At 55.6% G+C, this 15,786-nt stretch overlaps 1 protein-coding gene across 1 annotated transcript; it reads left to right on the top strand.

Moving 5' to 3' along the window:
* Positions 1–423: 423 nt before the first annotated feature.
* SH3TC2 (SH3 domain and tetratricopeptide repeats 2) lies at positions 424–14,075 on the top strand. The gene is given in 19 exon segments (XM_041490008.1): positions 424–478; positions 481–537; positions 540–560; positions 563–685; positions 900–1,027; positions 1,429–1,534; positions 1,826–1,969; positions 2,069–2,270; positions 2,743–2,816; positions 3,540–3,735; positions 4,101–4,237; positions 4,643–4,684; positions 4,951–6,657; positions 6,752–6,932; positions 8,291–8,441; positions 8,898–9,020; positions 9,455–9,605; positions 10,488–10,684; positions 10,898–14,075. Coding segments are annotated over 19 exon segments (3,987 nt in total). The 3' UTR covers positions 11,090–14,075.
* Positions 14,076–15,786: the final 1,711 nt, after the last annotated feature.

Raw genomic sequence — 15,786 nt, 5'->3', positions numbered from 1 at the left:
ACTGCCAGTGCAGCTGTGGAAGAGCAGGGCTGGAGTTGTGTGTGCCTCAGCTTTCATTAACATAATTAGCAGCTCAGGTTGCAGGCCCTGAATCCTTTATGGCAATAGCTCATGGTGTGTGGAGCAGGGAGAATGCTGCTTGGATTTTGGATACCCAGCAGAGCAGGCAGGGGAGAAAATCTCATTTTGATTTTCAAATTTTTTGAACAAAGAGTTTTGCAAGGCCTTGGCTCTCCTGTGCTGGGGAGTTGAGGCCTCCTCCAAAAAAAAAAAAATCTGCTGAGCATTCATCCTTTTAACAAATCTGTTCATCTGAGGGTCTGCCAGGAGAAAGGAAGGAAATCCCCTCACTCCAGAGCCACTCCAGCACTGGAAAAAAAGCCCAACATCAGGAGAATGATGGAGTTAGACCCCATCAATCCCATGGATCTCTCCAATGAGCACAACTTCAGGGTGGTTCCAGAGTCACACAGTCCCCAGCCATGCAGGGCTGTGCTCCCAGGAGCTCTCAGCTGAGGCAGGACATCCAAGAGCTCTGCTCAGCATTTCCCAGCAGCTCTGCTCTTCCCCTCCTCTCCAGGTAAGGCTGGGCTGGCAGAGCAGAGCAGCCCCTCTCCCGAGGCAGGACACGGCTCCCCAGAGCCCTCGGTGGTGCTGCTGGCTCCCAAGGACAGCTTTCCCCCAGGTAAGGAGCTCCTGGAGCATCCCACAGATTTCCTGGCTCCCCGCAGTGCCTCGGGTCTCACCTCGCTGCCTGAAGGATGAGGACGGGCTGGGCTTGTGTTGTGTGAGCATCACAGCCAGGCTGGAGGCCTGGTGGCCCTGGCAGGATGGCAGGGGTGGCTCTGGGTGGCACAGAGCTCTTCCTCCCCTTTCATCCTGCTCTTTTCCCTTCCAAGAGCTCTCGCTCTCCTTCTCCGTGGAGAGCCGCTCCTGCCGCTGCCGCAATGCCCAGCTCCAGGAGGCTGCCAGGAAGAAGCTGTGGGCTCTGGAGAGCGATGACAGAGGTGTCTGTGCCCTGTTCAAGGTACAAACCCCGAGCTGGCATGCTGCCATGCTCCTGGAATGGTGGGAGGTGTGCTGGGGTACCAAACCCAGCTGAGGAGTTCCTCCAAGGCCACTGCAGGGGACTCTGGAGGGGACTGGAATGATGGGGAAGATGAACTGATGGCAGGTGAGAGGCAAAGCTGAGCCTTGTGTTGTTTTGGGGGATCTGAGCCTAAACAGCCGGGAATTCCCAGAGCTGGGATCACCAAATCCATGTCCCTGCTGGAGGGGACAGCTCTGGAGAGGCACAGAGTTCTCAGGATGGGTTTTATACAAACAAATCCCAGCTACAGAGAGGATGCCTGGACTGAACTCTCCTTCCCTGCTGGATTTCAAGGCTCCAGGAGTGTCCCTTGATGCTGCTTTGTGTCCCCTGTGCAGGAGCTGTCAGCCAGGCTGGTCTGCACGCAGGCACACGAGGATCGCTTCCTCCTCACCTTCAAAACCCTGGAGGAAGTCTGGAAGTTTTCCACCTATCTGACTTTAGGTAATGTTTCCAAGGTCTGAGCAGACAGTGTGAGAAGGGTTTTTGGAGAAGGCATTGCCTGACACCACAGAACTGCAATGTTCAGGGTGGACAGTGAGAAATGAATTAGAAAACTTTGCAATCTGTTGTTTAGGAAATCTCCGTTTGCATCAGTGAGAATCAGGAGGATTCCTTTGGGGAAATTTTGGAGAAAAAATTAGAAGTTTTTGCCTGACATTTGGAAATCCCCAAGACCCTTCCTGCTGCCCAGAGAAGGAGGTGCTGATCCTGATGCCCCTCTTGGCTTCTCAGGGTACGTGGGGACCTGCCTGGAGCAGCTGCTCTTTGCCCAGGAGTTCTGGCTGGACTGTGCCCTGGTGGAGGACACAGAGGTCAGGGTCACCGTGGATGAGGAGCACCTGGCCACCATCTACATGGATCTGCTCCTCCAGGAAGGTGTGATGGGAATGCACATGGGGGAATTCCTGAAAATCCTGCAGCAGGGCTGGGCTGGAGCCCCTGATGCACTGATCCCACCTCTGACTCTCTCTGCAGGGAACTTTTTCTGCAGGGCAGTGCCTGGTGTCTGCAAATTGGAGCAGGAGGGAGAGGAGGGTCTGCAGCTCTGCAGGAATGAGCTGATCCATGTGAAGAGTGTTGGACAGGATTCCAAATGGGAAGGGATGTCCCTGCTGACAGGGCAGCGAGGCGTGGTGCCCGTGGCTGCTCTGGAGCCAATACCTCACCCCTTTTACCAGTAAGTGGTGAATGAAAGGGCTCAGACCAGGATTCTTTCCTGATCCTGATGCATGACTGGCACCAAGACAGGCTGAGAAACTCCTCTTGTCTTTGGCAAAGGGCAAGAGCCTCACAATTCCATGAGGATATTTCCAGGAGGATCCACGTTAGGCATAAAGACTGGAATCAATGCAGGTGCAGTCAATGGGACACAGCAAGGACATGCTCCTACTTCAGATGTGGTTTTTGTAAGATATTGATTGAGGTCATACATGAGGTTATCTCTGATTAACAGATGAAGAAGTGGCAGAAAAAAGCCAGGCAATGCCAGCCAAAGTGGAACTTAACATTTGTCACCTGGCTGAGCCTTTTATTTGGAGAAATCTTCCTTAAAGATGGCAAATTTATCCTGCTCTTCCCCTGTGGTGTGACACCATCCCTGAGATCAGGAGTGCTCACGAGGACCACTGAGGGTCCCTTTTGCCTTGCAGGTGGTTCCTGAGGAATTATGCTGTGAGCTTTGGCCTCTCCCAGGAGATCAGCGGGACGAGCTCTCGGGCCATTGGTGAGTGACACCTGTGCAAGGCACTGTCCCAGGGCCGGGCACAAAACCTGGGTTTGGCCACAAATGGCCACAAATCCATCTGTTCTTCTGGGCCTGACCCCACTACAGGGGCTCTGAGGGAATGCTGGACTCTCTGGAATGCAGATCAGAAGTTACAAACCACGTTCTGAGGAACACAGAGAGCACAGAGCTGCTGGTGACACCTCCTGCCCCTGGCTTTTCCCTGTCCTACTTCAATTTTATGTTTCTTTTCATTCTTTGAGAGTGAGGTTACAAATCATGAGGTTCCCACCTTGTGCTCACATGAAACCTGTGTTGACCACCCAGCCCTTAACCCCAGACCAGTTCAGAGCAAGCTGGGCACAGGAGGTCCCTGCAGGTGTGACTTTGTCATGTAGGGATGGACATTTGCACTGTCCAGGATTTCACTCCTGGCAGAGTTGACATAGGGCAGTGTCTGTGAAAATCCATATTTCCAGTCACCTTCCAGGCTGCAGCTTGCAGAGGGGTGGAGTTTATCCATCCCTCTCTTATTTTGTATTATAACCCACTTCTCAAGGAGAAAAGGCAGAGAGCTGGGCCAAAGATCACAATAAATCTTAGAGGAGAGAGGAGCAGCCCTCTCCAGCTGGAATCATGGCCTCTCCCTGCCCAGGTCTTTTCCAGGGAGGAGGTTTTAGCAGGGATCCCACTGAAATTCCCTTTTTTGCCTTGGTTTCCCAGTCAGAGGCAGGTGCATCGCCACCAAGGACCACAGAGGAGCAGCGTGGGATGAGCTGAGCTTCTCCAAAGGAGATCCCATAGAAATCATTGGCTTCTTCATCCCTGGGCTGCCCTGGTTTGTGGGCAAATCCCTCAGCACCAGGAGCATTGGCTTCGTTCCCACCCAACATGTACATCCCGAGGCTTGCGAACCTCTGTGAGTTCATTTAAATTAAATTCTGGAGAAAAGGGAGGGGAGGCTCCAAATCCCACCTCAAGGCTGTGTGAGGGCCTAGGGCAGGTTATTCCCCTGGCAGGACCTTCACAGAGTGGGGGTTTGAGGTGTGAGCAGAAGCTTGGCTTCCCTTCCTCTGGCACCTTTCTGTTCCTTCATGGAGAACCTGGATGGGGGAAGGTGTCCAGAATCCTGGGCTCATCTGCAACACAACTTCTGTGGTGGGAGGAAGAGAAAGCATGGGAAAACTTCCCTTCCCATCCCATCCCATCCCATCCCACCCCACACGCCAGCTGCAGTGTCAGGGGCTGGGGACACGCTGACTCTTTTCTCCTGCCCCACCCCAGGGGAAAGGGCTTTGTGTTTCTGAGCGAAGAGGAGAAGTCCCCAGTGCTGCACATCCCCTGCAACGGTGACGAGCAGCACTTTGCCACCCTCCTGGGGGACCTGGCACACACTGACATCACCTCTGTCTACAGGCTGGGTGAGTGTCCCCTCCCCTCATATCCCAGTTCCTGCATCCCCAGGGAGAGCTGGGCAGGGCTGGAGAGCCCCAAGATCATGGGAGTGCAGTGGAGGAACTTCTGGGGTGGAGGCAGCACAAACCGGTGCTCAGCCTGGTGACGGAGGCTGAGGTGTCCTCAGGAGGGGACCCTGCCATGCTGGAGTCTGTGGGGACCTTTCTGCTGCCAGGGCAGCTCCTGAGCTGGGATTCACCCTGGCAGATGCTGCTCTCCACTGAGCCTGGCCTGCAGCACATGGGTTGGGGTTTCTGGGGGCTCTCACTCTCTCTGTTCTGGCTGGGTGGCTCTGGGACTTCAGCTGATTTCTGCACATTGACACTGACCAAGGATTTGGGGTTTTGTTTTCTGTTTGTCTCTCTGTACAGCTGGGTTTGAACCCACAGCCATGTTCCCACAAGTGCCACCAGGTGAGTACAAGGAGGGGACAGAGGGGGAGGCTTTGGTGATGGCTTCTGAGGGTGAATTTGGACAGGAGGAAACATCAGAGAATGGTTTGGGTTGGGAGGAACCTTAAAGGTCATCCAGGCCATCCTCTGCCACGGTCAGGGACACCTTCCACTATCCCAGGTTTCTCCAAGCCCTGCCCAACCTGGACTTGGACACTTCCAGGGGTGGGGCAGCCACAGGGAAGAATTTCTTGCTGATCCCACTGTGGTTTCACTGTCCCTTCCAGAGGCTGCTCTCCATGCCAATAAAGAAATCCAGGTGCTCCAGTCTTGGGAGGAAATCAATGACTGGGCTACCAGCAGCACCTCAGAGCTGTCCAGCCCAGGCAGTGAAACAGCCCCTGCCACACTGGAAGATGTTCTCCTGGAGAAGCTGGACGACTTGGATTATCCCAAATTCTTCATCGACCTCAACGCTGGCCACATGGAGGATGCTGATGTCTTTGACCCCATATTGACCTTCCTCAACCAAGACAGTTTCGTGCCCAGCTTTCAAAGCTTTTATGATCTCAGCTTTTCCTTTCTCCACTCCACTTTTTATGGTTTCTCTGATGAGGATGAACTGGTCCTGTACCTCGAGACTTCCCGGAACTGGGCCAAGAGGACTCGTTCAGTTTGGGCTCACGTCAGGCTCTGTTTCCTCTTGGGTAAGCTCTGCATTAAAAAGGTCAAGTTCTCCCAGGCTCGGGTGTACTTTGAGGAAGCCATGAGTGTCCTGGACAGGGGCTTTGGGGACCTGCCCCTGCTGGCAGCGCTGCATGGGAGCCTTGCCTCCATCTACCTGAAGCAGAACATGAAGCACAAGTTCTCCTCCCTGCTGGGGAAGACGGTGACCCTGCTGGTGTGCCTGCCTGGCCGCTCCTTCAGCTCGGAGAACGAGCTGGAGCTCCTCACCTACATCCTGAGGGAATCCATCGCTGTGGGCAACGCTCCGCTGGAGGCCCGGATCTGCTTCCTCATCGTCAAGCTCTTCCTGCAGCTGGGCAGGACCGAGGAGGTGCTGCCATTTTTGGAGCATCTCCAGTGTCTCAGCACCACCTGGCTCAGCCCAGGCACCCGTGCCGGGCCCCTGGATGCCGCTGCCACCTTGGGCTACCTCTATGACAAGAAGTGCCTGCCGAACATCGCGCTGGCCTCCGTCAGGTCCTTCGTTCCCAGCAGTGCCAAGGGGACACCGACCCCCATCTGGCGAGCTGGCTTCATCCTCCAAAATGCTTCCAAACTGCTGGGGAAGCAGCAGCTGGGCAGGAGCAGCATCCCAGCCCTAGCTTGTCTGTACCTCAGGCAAGCGCTGCAGTTCTGCTGTGAGAGCAGGGCCGTGCCCATGCAGAGGACGCTCTGCGCCATCCTGTCCAGGATGTACCTCCAGCACGGGCTGCTGGACGGGGCTGTTCCTTATGCAGCCAGGGCCGCAGCCCTGGGCAGATTGCTGGGGGAGGAGGAGGCTTTTGAGTCCTCGCTGTCCTTGGGGTGGCTGTACCTCCTGCAGAGGCGGCCGGGCCCGGCCGGGCCCATCCTGCGGCAGCTGCGGCGCTCGCTGCGCGGCGCGGCCTGCGAGACGCCGCACGGGGCCGTGCACAACCTGCTGGCCATGGCCCTCGGCGCCCAGGGACGCGTCCAGGAGGCCGCAGAGAACTTCCTGAGGGCCCTGCACAAGGCCAAGGAGACGGGGAACAGGAGGAATCAGGCCGTGTCCCTGGCTAACCTGGGCCAGCTGAGCCTGTCGTGCGGGGCCGCCCAGCTGGCCGAGCTCTACCTGCTGTGGTCAGTGCGGCTCTACGCCGAGCTCCAGGGCCACCAAGAGCTGGACACGGAGCTGGCACAGGTGCTGCTGTGGCTGGCACAGGCCATGGTGGACAGGCAGAGGATGGAAGATGCCAAGCTCTGCTATGAACTGGCGCTGGGGTTTGCCTTGAAGTGGCAGAACCTGAGGAGTGAGTATAGAGGGGAACCGGGCAGTGTTCGACCCCGCCAAGTCCCCAGCGCTGTCCCCTGAGCTGTCCTTCTCCCTTTCCCCGTGCCACACAGGTCAGCTGCACGTCACGGAGCGTCTGTGCCATTTCTACAGCAGAGTGTGCCCCGACCTGCGGGCCTGCATCACCTACCACGAGCACTGGGTGTCCCTGGCACGGCAGCTGCAGGACAGGGAGCTGGAGGCCAATGCCAGGCAGGCCCTCAGCCGGCTCTACCAGGCTTTGGGCACACCTGAGTGAGTGGCTGGGCTGCTGGATGCTGCCAGAGTGCAGTGGCTTTCCTGGGGTGTCCCTCGAGCAGGGTGGGATGGGGTGTGGTGGTGGCTCCATCTGCCCCAGTTCAGGTTTTGAGATTTATGAGCTGTCACTGTGCTCTGAGAGGGAGCAGCTCAATGTCAACCAGAGCTGGGCAAGTGTTGTCCCAGACAGAGCTGGAGTCTGGCCAGACACGGTTTTCCAGGACACATCCAGGCTTCAGCAGAGTGACAGGGAATTCATTGCTTCCTTTGGAAGCTTATCCCAATGATTAATCACCACTCCCCAGCAAGAACAGGCTCCTTATCTGCTCGTTGAGTAAGTCTGGTTTCAGCCTCCAGCTGCCAAGGCTGCCCTTCTTATATCTGCTGTGATATTGTTCCCAGGGAGGGACTAAAGACCCACACGAGGTGCTTAAAACCCAGTATCAGCTCACCTTTAATCCCTGCCTAACACTGTGTGGGATGGAGAGGAGTGGAGAGGAGAGGAGAGGAGGAGGCTGGGACAGGCCACAGACCTTGAAGGCAATCAGATCAAAGAGTGGAGGGCCAGTTGCCAGTCCCAGAGGACAGATGGGCAGGGCTGTCCCCAGCTGGGATGTTCACCTCCCCAGCCAGGTCACGGTGAGTGCAGGGGGAAGGTATTTAGGGAGCAGATGCCTGTCATGTGAACGGTGCTATTTAGGATCACAAAGCACCCCATTCCCTGGGCTCCCAGGACAGCTGGGGCCTGCTTGCCAGCAGGAGAGACACCAAGCAAGCAAAGTGCCCTGGACACTGCTGGCTCTCCCTTCCCCACAGCTGAGTCCATGTCCAGCCCTCTGGCTCATCCCACTGCCTGGCCCTGTGTCCTCCAGTGACCAGGGGCTGGAAAAGGGGCTGGGACATGTAGCCAGAGATCTCACAAGGGACAAACTCCAGGCAGAGGTGTGGGTTTGGGTGCCAGGTGCTGTCTGGGACATGTAGGTACAAGCATTCCCTGACTGTGCTCCCATGTGGAGCTGGGAGTGACTTTGGGATCGGTTTAGGGAGGCAAACTGGGTTTGGAGGTGACCTGGATGAAGCCCTCTTAATCCCACAGGGGTGAGGAGCAGCCTGAGTGGGACCACTGGTGTCCTGAATTGTCCTAAGGTGGCCAAATGCCCATTAAACCTGAGCATTAAAGCATGGAGATGCCCATGATCCTACCAGGACACCTTGCTCAGAGCTGACCATGCCCTTTTGTCCCCAGCCTTTGGTAACTACAGGAGGAGAGGGCAGGGGGTCAGTGCCATGGGGAGGTGGCCTGGGGACAGCTCTGTGACTCCTCTGAGGTGGCTTTTTGCCTGTTGCCACTGCAGGGCTTTGAGACAATCCCTGGACTGCACCAAGCAGAGCCTGAGGATCTTCATTGACCTCGAGGAGGTTGTGAAGGCAGCAGAGGCCTGGCTGCAGGCAGGAAAACTCTATTACCTCCTGCAGGAGGATGAGCTGGTGGAAATGTACTTCCAGGTATGGAGGAGGTGGCTGGAGCTGTGCATTCCCATCACAGCCTTTTGGGGCTGGGAAACTTGGAAGGGAAAGTTCTGAGCGCTGTAAAGCTGCTGCTGGAAGGAGGAGCTCTTGCCTTGCCCTCAGGCACTGAATTTCCTCTCTTTCTTTCCATCCACTGAGTTTAGAGGATTTTGGGGTGAAAAGAAGTTAATTCATTGAGTCAGAAAGTGATGTGGGAGTGCCAAAAGAAGCTGGAGGTGCCAAGTGAGCAGATCCCATTGAAATATCCATAAATGAGGGATAAGTGCCAGGGAAGTCCTTGGAGTTGAAGACTTCTGGCACCTCTCCATCTCCAGCATTATTTTATCAGCTGAGCTGCAAAGCAGAAGAGCAGCTCCTAAAATCTGGGGTTTATTTAATCACACCAGTGTCTCTGCCTTTCCAAATGTCACTCCAGTCCCTTTTTCCTTCCAGGCAGCCATCCAGACTGCTCTGAAAGGGGACAACTTCTCCTTGGCCATGGATCTTTATGAGAAAGCAGGTGACACCTTCTTCAATGGCAGCCGGAGCAGGGCCAGGGCAGTGGAGTTTTACAGGGTATGGAGCCCTCTGAGCACTTCTGTCCCTGTGTCCCCACAGGGTGGTGCCTGGTGGGGCTTTGCCCCAAGGATGGAGTGTGGAGAGGGATGGGGTGATGGTGCCAGAGTGGGAGGCTTGCAGCACAGGTTTGCAAAAAACCTCAGAGATCATTTGGGGTTGGGAATGGGCTCCTTCCATTACAAATCCTGGTGGTGTTAAGTGTCAGCTGGTCACTCCTGGGTACACCCAGTCAGAATTCCAGGCACCCAAGGAAGGGCAGGGATGTGAGGCCCAGGCTTTGGGAGCCACTGGGATTTAAAACTCATTCTCAAGGGAAAGAAGGGACTAAACCCAAACCTGCAGTGCCCATCCCCAGCCTTGGTCCCTGTCCTGCTGCTCTGGCAGTGCTAATCCTCCAGGAACACCCTGAACTCGCCATTCTCTCTCCTCAGGGAGGAGCTGTCCCCTTGGCCAGGAAACTCAAGGCCACCCAGACAGAGCTGCGGCTGTTCAACAAACTGGCAGAGCTGCAGATCAGCCTGCAGGGCTACGAGAAGGCTCTGGAGTTTGCCACGCTGGCAGCCAGGCTCAGCCTCAGGGTCGGTGAGTGATTTACACCCAGAAGTTACTGGGAGTTACTGGGCAGTGGGTGATTTTTTGAGGGAGACACTGAATCTTGTGGATGAGAACAAGAGCCATGTGAAAAGGGGATCTCCTGCTTTCCTGACACTGCTGGACCTACTCTTACCCAAAGTCATGACAGCTTTTTAAGGCCATTTCCCCTTTTTCCAGCTGTGTGACAGCAGAGGGGTTTTGTTACCCCAGAGCACAGGAAGTCTGGTGAAAGCACAGGACTCAGCAGTTCCTCTCTGCCCTGGTTCTGCTAAAAGCCTCACCCCTTCCCAGAAACAGTTTGGATGGGCAAAATGCCAGCTTAAATGTCTGGGATGGGACCAGTCTTGTACCAGCCCCTTCCAGCACCCAAAAAAATCCCCTGGCTGAATGATACTCCTGAGCCAATCTGTCCAGCTGTGCCATCAACCACCCTGCCCATGGCTCTGTTTTCTCTCAGAGGTATCCATTCCCCCAGGCTGCTGAGAAGATGCATCCAGAGTGGCTCAGCAGGGCTGGGGATGGATTGAGCTGGATCAGCAACTTTTCCAGGAGATCCATGGCAGGAGCTGGTTGATCCAACCCTTCTCTTTCCCAGGAGATCCATGGCATGAGCTGGTTGATCCAACCCTTCTCTTTTCCAGGAGATCCATGGCAGGAGCAGGTTGATCCCACCTCTCTCTTTCCCAGGAGATCCATGGCAGGAGCAGGTTGATCCCACCCCTCTCTTTCCCAGGAGATCCATGGCAGGAGCAGGTTGATCCCACCCCTCTCTTTCCTAGGGGATCCATGTCAGGAGCTGGCTGATCCCACCTCTCTCTTTCCTAGGGGATCCATGTCAGGAGCTGGCTGATCCCACCTCTCTCTTTCCAGGGGATCAGCTGCAGGAGCTGGTTGCCTTCCACCGCCTGGCCACAGCCTATGACTTGCTGCACATGCACGAGATGGCCGAGGATTGCTACCTGAAGACCCTGGCCATGCGTCCCCCCGTGCTGCAGAGCTCGGCAGAGGCCCTGTACTACTGCAAGGTCTACTGGCACCTGGGCAACCTGGCCCTGCACAAGCTGAAGGTAAGAAAGGAGCCCTCCCGTGGTGCTGTGTCTTGGATGGAGAGCTGAGGGAGGAGGTCACATCTTCTGCTTTTGAATGGGGGAATGGTGCTGGCATTCAGCACCATTCCAGTGAAATTGGTGTCCCTGGGTCCTGCCTGGACCCCCAGGCTCTGCTCCAGTTCCCTACCCCGTGAGCTCCTTCCTAACTCCTGTCCCGTGTTTTCTGCTCAGGATGAACAGGATGCAGCCTCCTACTTCCTGCTGGCCCTCGCCGCAGCCACCGAGCTGGGAGACCAGGAGCTGCAAGCCCTGCTCCGTGCCAAGCTGGGTGCCATCCCCAGAGCCCCAGGGGGACCTGAGGGCACTCCAGGCTGTGCCACCGACCGGCCCCGGTGGCTGAGCGAAGGTGGCCACGTGGTGTGACCCGTGTGCCACGCTGGGGACACCAGTGGAGCCATCCAGCAGCACCGTGCAAGGTCCGTGTGCCCTCCAGGAGCGGCCCAGGAGACTCCTGCCCCACGTCCTGAGGGGCTGGAAGGGTTTGGGCTCCTCTTCCCAAGCACTTGGGACCCTGTCCTTGTTTTTCAGGAGCAGGGCTGTGCCCAGAGCAGAGGTGGCACAGCCAGGGCAGGGTGAGGCAGCAGTGGTGTTGGAGCTGGGGGTGCAGCAGGGCTGAGCTCCTGGGGGGGTTCAGGAGTGCCCTGCCCAGGATGGGGACTGGGGAGTGCTGCCATGTGCCTGTCCCCACAGCTCCCCACACCTTGCAGCAGCTCAGCCCGACCCAAACGTGTGTGGAATAGCAACTCCTTCATTTACACCTGGTTTTTATCCTCATCTGCCCCACGAGGTGTGTGATGACAGCTCTGCCAAGCCCCTCTCCTGTAAAAAGCACCACCAAAGCTTTTGGCAGTGAGGGACAGAATTAGGGAAGTGAGGAGCAATAAAGGGGCTGGTCCAGCCTCCTGGGGGGGCAAAAAAAACTGCTCAGGGGGAGGCAGAGCCCACCCTGACCCTGGGGCAGGAGCACAGAACAGGGAGCTGCTGGAGTCCCCATCCCTGGAGGTGTCGAAAGGTAGATGTGGCATTTGGGGACACGGGGTATTGCTGGGGCGAAGGTGGGGCTCGATGACCTTAGAGGGATTTCCCAAGCCAAGCGGCTCTCCCGGGCACAGGCAGGATGACAGCTCTGCTCTCAGCCAGGCTCGCCACCAGAGAGCAATAAATGCTCATTTTTACAGCGGGAGCGGCTTCCCAGCCAAGCCCGAGCCCGGCTCTCGCTCGGGGCTGGAGCGCAGGGAAGAAGGAGAGCTTTTCCCAGCTGATCCCTTTGCTTTGGCAACCAGTGGCCATCTGGGCTTCACAACCAGACCCCGCTCCCGGTTCCTCCAGCTCCCTGCCCGTGCTGCCCTGCCTGGGATTGTTAAATGCACAATATTTATTTCCTCCCCGCTCTCTACAAACGCCGAGTTCAGCTTCCTCTCGCAGTCCCTTCCAGGCGTTTGTCACCGGGGCAATGGTTATTTACTGCTTGTTTACCGAGCATTCCTGCGCTGCTGCCTCACACCCAGCCCGGAGCAGGGGAATCTCCATCCTGGGTGAAATCCAGCCGGCTCAGGGCTCCCCAAAACCTCCCTGCCCACCCCACCTGATGGGCTGCCTGATCTCAGTGCAGCTGCTCGGTGCTCGCCATGCCAGGGCAGGATGTTTTCTGCAGTTTTTCAGTCAATTCTCCTTTTTCTTTTGGTCTAGATGGTCTGTAAGGACCATTCCAACCCCTTTAACATGCTCTGGATCCTTTCACACGTGGGGAAAAGCAGGTGTCACACCTTTGTGCCAGGAGGAAGGTGGACAGTTGGAAATCAGGGTGGGATGGCTCTGGAAGCCCTGGGGGCTTTGTTTAAGCACACAGGCTCAGTGTCTGAGCTGGCCTGACCCAGCCCAGCTCCAGGAGTCAGAGATGTTCTTATTCAGGGACTCTGGAGCTGCTTTGGAGCCAAATGTGTCCCTAAATCACAGCAAAACAAATTTGTGGTGCCTGCAGGGGGAAAAGGTCTTCCTCCTTGGGAGCATCCTGTAAAGTACCATTTTCCCTGTCCCACAGCTGCCAGCCTGCTCCCACGTGCTGTGATGCAGTGGGATGAGAGCTCAGGCTGGCCAGGGCTAACTAAAATTCACAATACAGTGAAATTTAAAGCTGTTGTTCATGTGCCCCAAGGAAAGATGAGGATATTCCATCCCTCCAGCCACCAGTTTTGTGGGCAGAGAAATCTGGGGACTTTGTGGCAGAGGAGGTCACCAGCTGGTGGCTCAGCTCCTGCAGCTCCTGTCCTCCTCCCTGCCCAGGATGGGGACGTTGTCCCTCGTTCCTGGGGCATTCTGTGGGACACTGCAGGAGGGATGCCCCTGAGAGGTGCAGAGCCTGGCCAGAGCTGTGCTGCTGCTCCAGGAGAAGGCTCTGGGAAGAGGAGGAATGTGGGCACACAGGAATTATCCTGCAGAAAGCATCGACCACCAGCGTCCTGCTCCGTCACCGCAGAAATAGGGGAAAGGGAAGGGATGGATCAAATCTCCTCTGACACCAGCGGTGCCCTGGCTTGTGACTCCTGCCCCAGCCACATGTGACTGCCTGTTCCATGCCCAGGCCAGGAGTTTTCCTTCCTCCCTGCAGCCAGACAGGCTGGAAATAGGCCTGGAGGGAGCCACGTGCAGCAGCACGTGCTGCTCAGAGCAGCACCTTCCTCCCCAGCCCTTCCAGAGCGTGCTGGGAGCTGCAGGGACATCCCTGCTTTGGATTTGGTGCCCCAGTCCTTCCCCAGTTTGGCCTTCCAGGCACCAGCACTCCCAGTCCTGGCACTGGGGTTCCTGTGTTTGTTTGATGCCTCAGGGGGCCGTTTAAGGCCTGGAATAATGAGGAGCTGGATTTCTCTCCCATATGTTCATTCTTGGACAGTGGAAATACCACGACAGGAATAATTCTTGCATCATCTGAGCTCTGGTGTGAGCCGCCTGTGGAATGGGGAGAAAGGAAATGCTGATAATGGAAATACAGATATGGACAGAGAGCTGGATTTATTTGGATTTTCATGGAAATGACTCGTTTCTGCAGAAATACAGCACCCAACAATAACAGCTGTTATCAGCAGACATTTTTTCATCATTCCTTCGTGGCACAATGGTGCAAACTGGGCTGGATGAGAGACCTGGCGTGGAGGAGCAGCGAGGCTGAGACAGAGATAAACCCAGAGCTCAGCTTATCTCAGAGGTGGCTGCTCCTCTCTGGGCAGCATCTCCTGCTGTTGCCTGGCTCAGTAATGAGGAGTTGGTAAACACCAGCTGTTCTGCTAAGCAGAGCTGGGGGGAGTGTGTAAACTGGGTAATTTAGATTAAAAATCATTTATTTGCACAGCAACCTTCTTGTTCAGTGATAATTGGGCTCATAAATATGTATGGAGGAGGAGGAGCAGGGGCTGGGGCTGAGCCAGAGCCACGAGTCACCAACTGTGGCTGCAGGGGCTTGAATAAACTCTCCATCTGTGCACTGGGGTGTGCTGGGGTGAAAACACCTGGAACAGGCCTGGAATTCCTGCAGTGCTGCTGGGCCTGCCCTGAGAGCTCACCTTGCTCCTGGGAGAGGGGAGAAGGGGCAGAGGAGCAGCAGGGAAGTGACTCTGGATGGGGAATAGAGGGCAGATGTAAAAATAATTCCCAGCAGGGATTTGAAACTCCTTGTGCTGAGGTGGCATCGGGCAGGGGGCACTCCTGGAGCTGTCACCTCTGCTGGCACTGCCCACAGTCACCTGAGTGTCCCTGGCACTCCTCACCTGGGATGGGCATTTCCAGGGAGAACGTCCCTGTGGGCATGGAGAGGGCAGGGAGAGCGAGCTGCTAAAGATGGAGCACCTTCTCTAACCCCTTTAACCCCTTCTTTAACCTTCTAAAACCCCTTCCAAGCATCCAGCTGGTGAAACCCCACGTGCCAGTGCCAGGGACGTGTGGATGTGGCTCTGCTGGGTGCCAGGGCATGGTGACAGCTCCCTGTTCCTGCCTTGTCCTGGGTTAGGAGGTGCCAGGGTGAACTGGGGGTCCCAGGGAAGCTGCTCAGAGCTCCTGTGGGCTGTGCCAAGAGTGACAGCTCCTCACAGAGGGAAATGGGCAGGAAAACTGGCAGGAAATAGGCAGGAAAAAGGCAGGAAAACTGGGAGGAAATAGGCAGAAAAAAGGCAGGAAAACTGGGAGGAAACTGGAGGAAATAAGCAGGAAAATTGGCAGGAAAGAAGCAGGAAAACAGGGAAACTGGGAGGAAACAGGTGGGAAACAGGCAGGAAATAGGCAGGAAACAGGTAGGAAAACTGGGAGGAAATAGGCAGGAAAATTGGCAGGAAAGAGACAGGAAAGCTGGGAGGAAAGCTGGGAGGAAAGAGGCAGGAAAACTGTCAAGAAACTGGCAGGAAAACTGGGAGGAAAGCTGGCATAAGAGTCTCTTCTCCCCACAGCACTGGGGACAAGTGTAGGATGCAGCACAAGTGCCAGCAATTCCTGTCACGCTGCAGGAGAGGGGAGGGAAATGAAAAAGACTCCGCATTTGGCCGTGGAGGCTCTTGGAATGCAGTCCAGGAATCAGGATGAATACACAGAAATGAGCTCCTGAGCAGCAGATGGGTTTTGAGGAAGGAAGAATAAATCCTTACATAACCAAACTCCCTCTGTGCTCTGGTTATGGGCTGCTTGTTTTCTTTTGCTGTTTTGTTTGGTTTTTTTTTTTTTTTTTTCTTTCTTTTGCACCTGCTCTGACCGTGGCACTGGGGCCACACAAGAGCATAAAGCCACATTGGTTATAAATACTGCATCTGCAGGATTTGTGGGCTGGTTGTGGGGTTTGATCCTCCCTGGGACACCCTCAGCTCCTTGCAGATGATTGTTTAATTTTTTTTTTTTTAATGATTTTTTTTCTTCCCTTGTCTGAGATTTAAGCCAGGCTTGATCCCAAAGTATTCCTACAATATGAATCAGGTTTAAAAACCCTTCTTCCAGTGCTTTGGGAAGGATTTCATGAATTCCTACATGACTCCAGAGCATCAGGAGTCTCCCCCAGATTTCCCTGACCCCTCAGCTGGGTTTTG

Source organism: Pyrgilauda ruficollis, unplaced genomic scaffold (genome assembly GCF_017590135.1).
Source record: "Pyrgilauda ruficollis isolate IOZ18807 unplaced genomic scaffold, ASM1759013v1 scaffold97, whole genome shotgun sequence".
Taxonomy (NCBI): domain Eukaryota; kingdom Metazoa; phylum Chordata; class Aves; order Passeriformes; family Passeridae; genus Pyrgilauda; species Pyrgilauda ruficollis.
Note: the sequence above shows the minus strand (reverse complement) of the source record. Positions and strands in the feature narration are given on the sequence as shown.